The sequence below is a fragment of the Manduca sexta genome, chromosome 23 (genome assembly GCF_014839805.1).
Source record: "Manduca sexta isolate Smith_Timp_Sample1 chromosome 23, JHU_Msex_v1.0, whole genome shotgun sequence".
Classification (NCBI taxonomy): Eukaryota; Metazoa; Arthropoda; class Insecta; order Lepidoptera; family Sphingidae; genus Manduca; species Manduca sexta.
This window is the reverse complement of record NC_051137.1, coordinates 8,269,207-8,279,791: the sequence shown is the minus strand read 5'-3', so window position 1 is coordinate 8,279,791 and position 10,585 is coordinate 8,269,207. Positions and strand designations below refer to the sequence as shown.

Here is a 10,585-nt window from a genome sequence, read left to right as displayed (position 1 = left end):
AGCATCATTTTAATCATGAAGTGTTTCTCGTGGCGATTTTGGAACACTAAGAAATTGGAACAATTTGAAGAGGTGAGTGGTGTTTTAAATTTAAATAAATTTGTAAATTAACGGAAAATTATATTTTGAATTTGGCCACTAATATCTTCTTAGTATCTTAGCAGGTATACAAGGGTAGATAGGTAGGTATACATACATAATTTAATTATAATTTCCAATTTAAGCCTCCTCTTGGAACCAACGGCCTCGAGCAATTCATTCCATACTTGGCTGCATGCGAATTTCGGGCAGGAATATGCAAACTTAAAAATAATTTGTTTGACAATAATTCGTTTTTATTAAGTATATACTATAAAAATATTCCTTACTAAATTGTCTCTTTAATAGTGTTTGTTGGTTGCAAATTATATTGACGAGTACTTTAGACGGACATGCATGGAATCAACAATTTCAGTGGCATTTTCAGTATGAAATGTATGCGTCAGTATATATATTATAAAAAAGTTGAAACAACCAAAGTAAAGATAATATGTTCCAGAAATATGATACCTAACTTTTTTTCTATATGTATCATAAATTTTGTATAGATAGTTTGTAAAAACATAGATAGCATCGTTTTGCTGGAGTAAGGGCTCGAAATCATATTCTCTATCTACTAGTATGTCAACATAATATTATGCTAGCATTTTGTACAAACTAATAACGAACTGACGTTGTTTATTACCACTGCCTGTTACGGTATAGAGAAATTAAGATTTCAGTTTGGCCAGTGGTGTGTGGCCAATCGAAGCATGTTGGTGGTAGGAAGGTAAGCCTTCCTATAGTCCACATCAAACTCCTGAATGTACACTTGTATACGGATTAATGTGCCTAGACTTTACATAGCTTTCTTTCTAGTTATATGTAAGTATAGGTACTAAGAATGTAGTGTACGGATCCTGCTGGGTTTTGAAATGAGTTCATTACGTATTCTAATATATTGGTAAATCTGTTTCCATGATCATTATAGCATTAAAGAGTTTACCACGTTTTAATTCATCTTATACGCTTGAACATACATTACACGTACCGGCAAAACGCTAATGTAGTCTAATTAATGGATACATCGTCGATAAAGTAAATTAATGGACGAGGTCACATGCAGTGGCATCAATGTTAAATTGGTCTGAATTCGGTGAGGTAGAAGGAAATATAACTACAGCGCTATGTGGATATGATGTAACATGGTGTAGGTATATGCTCTTAGAAATAAAACGATACTATGATCGAAGCTAAAAATTAAAAAAAACACGTAATAATTTACCTAATAGTAAATTTGATTTAAGGGATTAACTATAAAAATCCTGCCCAAATGCATGCCGGATTCACGAAGTGAGGGCTTGTACTCCAAAATTAAATTAATATTAAGTATTTGAAAAGGGAATCAAGTCTGTCTCTCTGGCCTCATATAAAGTTTTAGGTAGGTACAGTATTTTAATTAAAGCTTCTTTGAGTAAATATTTTAAAAGCTACTTTTAACTACATAATTCACTTCATTATTTATTTATTAGAAATGTAGCAGAATCTTCAATTACCTAAAGATTAAGTTTTGAACATTGCAGATTAATATTTTTTCGTATAACAATGGTTACAATTATATAAGTTGATTTGTATTGATGATTATTTTCTGCATATTTGTAGGGTTTTGATACTTTAAAACAAGATAAATATTTTTTACGCATCCCTCTTAACTATTTGCCGGTTACCATTCGCCGGTACGCGCCCTGGCGGGGGGTGTGCAACGCCCAAAAGTCGGGAATGTTTGGGATTTTGTAAATCCGTCCTCGAGGTGCTCGATGGGCTCTAGTACGGAGGCGCGCGCCCGCCCGTCCGCACGCATGCGAACTTTTGCCCAACACGCGCGTAATGTCTCACCCTGTGCGGTCTCAAAACCGTTTAAAATATTCATTACTTTCGTTTTCTGCAGTATTTGCAATAGAATAAACAACAGCGGATATAACCTTCTACCGACATTGTCTTTTACATATTATTAAAGATGTGTTTACAAATAATACTAGCTAAATTTGTAAAAATAAATTCATCTTGATATACAAATTTATGATGTGAAAAGGCACCAGTGAAAATTTAGCCGTCAAAAAATTTGATGTTAGACATGCCGTGGAACTGCCCGTGGTCGCGTGACCGCCAACGTGCGCCAGCGGTCAGCCTTCCAGTCTATTTAGTATTGCAGGTTTGTTTCTGTCAAGTTCTAATGCATGTTCAACATGAAAAAAAAAGTGTGTCCAGAAATTGAAAATTGTTTTACTTATAAATAACAAGAACACTGATTCTTTTTAGTCAAAATTGATTACTGTAAGTTCTCATTTTTGTCAACATTCTAAATACTTAAAAAGAAATCCTCCGCAATGTCGTACATTCATTCTTTATTTTGTAAATAAATTGACGAAAATTTTTTTTATGAATTTCATAATTATATACCATAAATCACAAATTATATCATACAGTCTAGTTTGTGTTTATACCTCACTAATATCACAGAATACTGAATATTGGTAATCGTTAGTATACCTTGGGAAACCGTAATAAGGAGGTATCTGCGTCTGATTTAACATAGTATCTCTTATGATAGGTATCGGTTAAGCCTGAAATAGACAAGCTGTTGAAAGCGAAATATGTTGATGTACGAGTATTGTATAGTCGGTGTGCGTGCGATGTATGTATAGTCCAATTACACTGCGAATTATAATATGACTATCACATTCAAATAATTTCAGCCAAGAAAATGAGCGATAGTCGCCTAGTGGATGACGTGATTTTTTGTTGTTTAATAACGTTTCGGTTTGTGCAACTCGCAGTCACAGGGTCTACTACTTCCTAGGACTTTTTGGTCATAAAAAATAACCTGAAGATAAAAATGTAAATGTCACGTGCTCTACATTTGACGTACCATAATAAGTCGAGAAGGTCTAGATGCTCACTGTACTCTTAATATTCATAAAGGTTTTACTAGTGCATTTTAACCAATCTGAAACTTAAGTACCTATAGCTTGAGAAACACTCTACGGTTGTGTTAGTACCTACTCAGTAGCCAGACATCCTCAAAATGTGTTTAATGGATCTAAAGTGCTCCACGAGCGTAAATGTCACGTCATAGTTATGTTATAAACCTCGTATCGCGATATAAATGTTTTACATAAAAATGCGTTTAAGGGTTAAGATTATTGTTTGAAAGAGGACAATTGCGAATTCCAAAATAACGTGGACGCAATGATTTAAAATAACATGTAGATGGGAATAATACATTATAGAGCCAAGGATCTATTGGACCATAAGTATCCGTCTTACCTATTAGAATGCATAACAGTGGAAATGACATATCTAAGTATTGTCAAAATAGAATAGAGTAAACATTTTTTCGTTAGATGGTTTGATACGCTCAACACTTGTGCCGGTAGCTGATCAGCTGGGTATAGAGCGTTATTCAGTCGTAGAGCGCCTGCGAGTGCGGCCGCCCGCATGTTCACATCAAATTTGTCAAAATTTATACTTGTCGATCATCATTCGGAAGCAGTGTTTATTTCTCAAAATAAAAATCTAAAGAACATGTGACTATGCAAGTGCTCTAGAGTAAATAACTTTTGATGATGAATTAAAATGCCTTGGAACTGTTTTTGGGGGTATGAACCTCCTCCACCATGCAGAGTGAGTGGACCCCTGAATCTGCTGTTTCAGGTACATTAAAAAATATGTATTTTTTTAATACATTTTTACATATATTTATTTTAAATATAGTGAGTATATCTTTAAAATTTCTACGTCCTGTTATAGTTATTATTTATATGGATATCACATCAATCAATCAATATTTTAATTTGTTGAAAGTGATTGCTCATTTTGTTTATGATTTTGAAAATATTTTATAATGTAGGGTAACATGAATTTGAAATATTGTACCATAATTATATTATAGTATTGACTGATATACACAGTATGATACACTGATATACATATAATACTACACTGTTAGCTTAGCGGGAAGTGGAGCCAACTGCCGTGTCGGAAATCGAGGGTTCGGTTCTAGCTCCGTTAGCACGCAACTCTCACTATCCGGATATACACATGTATTCATTGTTAATTATAGCCCGCTTTAATTACGAAGCAAATCACTGTGACAAGAGGCGCATATTTGAGAATTCGTTATATGAATTTTGAAGTTTTAATTATTAATTTATTATTGGTAGAAGGGTCTAGTGAGTGCTTAATCAGTAATATGACGTAGTACGGTGTATTACTATAATATTAATTACATATATTATAGTAATTTAATTTAATTTATATGATTAAACAGGTTTTATGCTTAAATTTAGCCAATTATTGTAATTGCGATTTTTCTAACACATTCATTTTTGGTTTAGAAGATAATATTTAGGAAATAACCACATATTACACATAATATATATTTTTTCTCGTATTTATTTTACTGTAGGTCTTACAAGTAGATAATCAGAAATAAATCCAATGTATTATTATTTGTGCCAATTGTAATGTGTGACGGTGTGGCGTCGCCTACCTAATAAAGTAATCAATAATAAATAAGATGGTAACATAACATTGAGTTCCCTTGGCAGGTAGTAGAGCTAACGGTGGAATGCTAATGCGTCCGTAGCATTGTCACATGCGCGACTCTAAGCTTCCCAAATAGTTGCGTAAGAGCAAGTGCAGTGTAGCGCACGGCGCCGCTGCGCTGCACCGCCGGACCTGACTGCGGGTCCATCAGCGGAGGCGGCATTAACGGCGCCGCTACAACCAAATATGCGTATTGGACCTCTCAGTCCGGTTAGCGAACTTTGTTGTAACTATTTTATAATTTGTAGAGGTACTGCTGTAATTTTTATTTAAATTCGCTGATGCACCAATGCGTAAATATTCAATTCAGACGGTTCGTAATAGATAATGTTATTTTGGATATCTGGACACGATTAAAACTTACAAGGTGGTAAAGAACTAGTTCATTTCATGTTATGAGTTACAAAAATATTTGCATACACAGAGTTGCATTACATCTGCTGATAAAATATGTCGTGTTTACGTATATCTAATAATGAATTGGCAAGAAATTTGTTACTTTCGGATTTGTTTCTCATTTATATTAAAGGTTAGGGTAGATCAATAAAAACTGACGTTTTTGATCAGTTAGTTAAAGTTTCATCAATGTAACAAATCTACTGCAGGTACAATATTGCGTCACATCAGAGACTTGAATGTTTGAGAGATCTATGAGTCCAGTCTACCTGTATGTGAAATTAATCATAATTTGAATATCTTGATATGTGTAAAAGTCTTTTAAAAAAGAGCCTTGATAAACGGATAGTATATAGTACTCAGTTATAAAATGTTTTCGTAATAGATCCAGGACACTTGATATGTAGAATTTCGGCACATACATTGAAATGTATTTTTTAAAAACTGTCTTACTTACTTGAATTCTAACTATCAAAATACATAGACAGATAAATAGAGACTGTAACTACACTGTTCATGTAATTTAATCTGCTTAGTTGGTCCTTACACAAAAATGAAGTATAACATATTCTATATTTAAATTATTTGAAATAACATTAACGGAACTTCATACTAATCCGTTTTATATTTCACTTGTATTCTTTGGAGATTATACGATATTTCCAAATAAAACCACTTTTCTTCAAGGAAATATTTATAGCCGCGTAATATTCTGAGTTTCTTATTCCATATACTTCTTTAGATTACATGCGCAAGTAAATACATATATTTTGTTCTACGTCCGTTGCCACAAATTCTCGTATTTTGAGGTCGAACTAGGCTTTGTGTAAATACAGAATAATATGACTGTAAATAGGTGTGTTATAATAGGGTATAGGTAACACTAGGGTGTTGACTCGCAACAGCAGAGTAGGTAATTCATATTGTTAAGCATATTTTACACAAAAAATGACTAATAATGGCAACCATTACAGCCTTTAGAATAATAATGCACGTGACTTAAACTACCGATTTAATGTAATCAGCGTTGGTTGGCTTTTAAAACTTATGATTTTTGCCACAATTTTGATTATGGTTTTGTTTTGGTATAATAATTACTATAAAAAATGTTAACAAAAATAATGTTATATTATGTACCTGATTATTACTGGTTTAAAAAAATGTTGCATACCAAAAAATCTATGCAAATATTTGTTTGATACGGATTAGGAAATATAAGATAATTTATGCAGCGACATGTGCATTATGCACTTCTTATTTCTAAATTAATAACGAAACTGTTCTAGCAAACGGTTTAAAAACATACGTGTGAAATGATGTCGTTCTCATGAGTTAAAACATAAACGGCCATGTGAATATAGAGATGTATTTATTTATATCGTATCTACTTAACGTTTATAAGTTAATTAGGACCATGTGGCGATGTGTGCGCCTCTTGGCAGACAATAAAACCTTTGATAGGCGGTTTCTTTGACTCCAGAACGTAATTAGTCCGATTATGTATACGTCAGCTATTATTATCCAACAATATTGGATAGAATGGCTAGAGCACTTATTGAATAGACACTATTAAGATATCAAACCCGAAGTTCACTTTAAAATTTTAATGGAATGTTGGAAAGTATGAAGGTACAGTCAAATCGAAGATAAAAATAATAAGACGACTCACAAAAGCCAACATTAAAATAATGGATGTTTATTTATACAGCACAGACAATGGTACAGACCTAACATAATTTTAAAGCAGGCCATCGCGGTTTAGATAAAATAAAATAGATCTTCATCTTTAGACTTTTCTTATTCATATAAAGATTTTGTAGCAACTTACTTATCTTTACACACTTTGTCGTCGTTTTCGTGAAAGAACATTTAGTTTCCCATCATTCGTTTTCTTTTTCAACTTAATGCGATTTTTTGTAACGTTGAATGTCTATTTTGACCGTACTGGTTTCTAATCATCACTTATCATTATTTAGACGTGGATTTTAATTTTCGATAACATTTTATATTCAAACGTTGCATTGTACCAATTCCATAAGCATTTTCGTAACACTTAACCACTAATAGTACTCGTGCTTGAGCATTAGTTGTCAACAATAGAATAATTATTACCACTATTATAATGTGTGAGGTTGTCACTTTAAACCCAGTTTGTTAAGATTTATTGTGCATAGATATGATGAGATATATATTTTCAATGTTTTCAAAGCTCGGCCGATGATAATAATATTTATAGAGTTACATAAAAGGATAAAAGCACCTTTTAGGGAGTTTGATTGGCGCAATTGGAACACATTCATATAAATTATTGCGTATTGGTGGCGGATAATAAAGTATAGCATATTATATGCGACAAATAAAGTGCGGTGCTTAAAGTCCGGTACAAAGCGTTTTGAGCTTTATCAACTCGTCCCAAGTTTGAATTTTTTCGACTGCACTCGCTGAGATACTTCATCTGATTTCTCATCCTAGAATACATAGTATACAAAGATTTTTTAAAGATAGGTACAACCGAATCTGTCGTAAACTATGTGAATTAGTAAAAACTAGTTTAAGTTCATAATTACTTAAATTATAATACAAAATATAATGGTCAAACTTTTATTTTTGAACCAATAAAAAGATTGGTCGATAATATTGTATTATAACTCGATGCCAGCACAAATAATACAGAATATTGTATTTATATTCAAACCAACCTACTAGATTAATCTCTCGTATCAAGGGCCGAATGACTCAGTTACTTAAAACCCCTTAAAAGATTTATAACAACCCTGCTGTAATGATTTACGGCTTACTGCGCATTCCAGCGCTCGGTGTTCGAGGATTCCATTACTGCGCCTGCGTCCCACTATGGGAACGAGATTACTTTCTCGTATTCAACTGTTGACAGACAGATCTCTTTGTCGTCGGCTTTGTTCAAATCCATCTTAACCCATTCTAACGTACTACTAAGGAAGAATTAGTCATTGTTGGACGTCGATTACGATCTTAATACACAAGTATCCGGATTTCCAGACTTAAAACATATTTAAACTTTTTTATTCAGAATATTTCTATTACACGTAGGTGTCATAATTGTATAAGGTTTCTTTATAAAATTTGACGGTCTTAAATTTACTATAGTAATGATATACTCGTAAAGCTACTTTGTAAAAGGAAGTGACGTGTGAGCCAGGAGAAGCCCAACGGAAGTGCATCCCGAAAGAGGTAGTAGCTCGCAGTCTACGGGTACTTAATTATTCCACTTATGAACAGGAAAGAAACGAAGCACGACTCACGTTCGATAATACGCGATTCTCCGCATACAATTAGGTTAGCTGTGTTCATAAGTTCTAATTGCCGTATTTTAGACAGAGTTGCGTAAACCATAAGCAGTTTCCCGTGAATTATTCAAACCTATGAGGCAAGCATTTGCAGAATTTATTATTAGCAGAAATTACTGTAATTATTTACAAGGCATGCGTCTACGTAAATTGGCGTTTACTGATGGAGTAAGTATGATAGTTTGAGTTACACGCCAATGTTTAACATTGCCTAACTATTATATGACGCAGACTACATGAACAAGCAAAATTATTTGATTGAATTAATTTATACCGTGTACTCTAGGATAACCTTACCAAAACATTTTAGGTATATAGGTGTAAGGTTTCTTGCTGTAATTCAAACAGCGCAAAACAACTCCAGTAAAAAAAGAAACATCACGCTTCGCAGAACATGCTCACCAGCTGTCAGACAACAGCAGTGCGCCGGAAAAAAAATCGCACTAGATAAATGGACTTCAGTTACGTGTTTTTGGTAATACTAACTTAACAATAAAAATAATTTCAACAACGTACTTTCCATGAATCAAATTTATGAATGGCAGTCATAAAATAAATTTTACTCTTATATTGGGTACATAAACAGAAGTCTAAAAATAGGGCCGACCACCTGGTGTACTCCTGACTCGTACCTTCGAGTGCAGGGACTGTGATTTATGAGTCTATAAGTTCAACACAATGCAACCGCAAAAATAACCCTTGACTGCTCTCCACGTGTTTTCTAGCGACAAGTTACCTTATTGACTTTTATTTAAACGCGTTTTTATTGATATAATAATAATAAAATAAGTTCAGTTTCCCACAAACTCCACCATGCATATTTTTGATATATATATTTTTATGTTATAGTGAAGAAAATCTAAATTTTTTTATTAGGTCTCTTATTATAAAATTTTATTTATGTTGCGATTTAATCAAAGGTTTTACTTTTTTTACTTTATAGGTTTTATTTTTACCCAAAATGATTTTATGAAGATTTTAAGATTTGGTGGGCTTTTAAGTTAACGTATTATTTATTTTATACTAAAATTCATGGGGACATACAATACTCGGAATATTTCAAATTGTACACATTAACTGGTTATAAACTTTAGTACAATACATAATATATTGTTAGCATATGTATTACTGCCAGGCTTTTCTAGAAAAAAATCAATATTTTCATAAACCCTGAATTCCATTGTAATTTTTCGTATATTTCTGGTACTACTTGAATTATTGGCTTAAATCACTCATGTGATATAAATTTCATTAATATTGATATGAAACTATGGTATTATCTAACAAACTAATAATAAACGTTACAATAATCCTACTGGCGTGTTTTGTAAATATAATAGTTATATTCGTTCATGATCGAATACAGGCCAATTATCTCAATGCCCCACACAATAAATCTGTGGACAGGATGTTGAACAAAACAACTAGGCGGGGGGTCAAATTGTATTATACAAACAAGTGCGAGAGAATCGCTTCCATACGGTATTTATTGCTCTTGAAGATAAGTTTTGTATTCATAACGAAATCAATATGTAGGTAAGAAACAACTTACAATTAAGTATAAAAATAATATAATAATATTAGACATGAATTATATAATGTCCTACTGCTGGGCGCACAGGTCTCCTCTACTGCCCTTCGTTTTATACATACTTATGTTAAAAGGAACGGTGCGTCAAACGCTGAGTGAATGAATCAATGGATTACGGTAATTTTTTGCTTATACTCTGTGGATACTAATTAAATCAGGGACTATCTTCGGTACTAGATAATCCTCGGTTGGTCTTGGATTTGTAATAAAAATGAATTTTAGTCTGAGTACTAACTTTAAAGCCGTAACAAACCTAGACTTTTTAGTCTTGATTTAAACCCAGTACTAAGCTATATTTTTGTAATAAGGCGGAGAGAGACTAGGCCTGAGTCCACCACGATGGCCTAATGTGGATTGGTAAACTTCACACACTCTCAAAATTCTTATAGAGATATTCTCAGATATGCAGGTTTCCTCACGATGTTTTCCTTCATCGTTAAAGCAAGCAATAAATCACAAAGAATACACACATAATTTCATAAAAATAGGTACACGTATAATACATATTTTATAATTACCTATACCTACCTAAGATTAAATTTAAACCTATGAAGCAAATGTAAAATTAGTGTTTCATAATAATGACTTACGTGTGTATTGGCTATATAATATGTACAGTGCTTTATTTGACAGTTGACCAGGTAGA

General features: G+C 32.9%; 1 protein-coding gene across 4 annotated transcripts in view; it reads left to right on the top strand.

Annotated features, from left to right (window-relative positions):
• Positions 1 to 10,585, top strand: part of LOC115447134 (tensin) — an 88,747-nt gene continuing 78,162 nt past the window's right edge. The window contains exon 1 of one of the 4 annotated variants that reach the window (XM_030174072.1): positions 1 to 72. In XM_030174072.1, the coding sequence (XP_030029932.1) occupies positions 16 to 72 (57 nt within the window). In that variant the 5' untranslated portion in view covers positions 1 to 15. Of the gene's footprint in view, positions 73 to 2,064; positions 2,231 to 3,478; positions 3,733 to 4,797; positions 4,837 to 10,585 lie in introns of those variants that run through there. The other 3 variants (XM_030174073.2, XM_030174074.2, XM_030174076.2) reach the window with 3 other exon arrangements.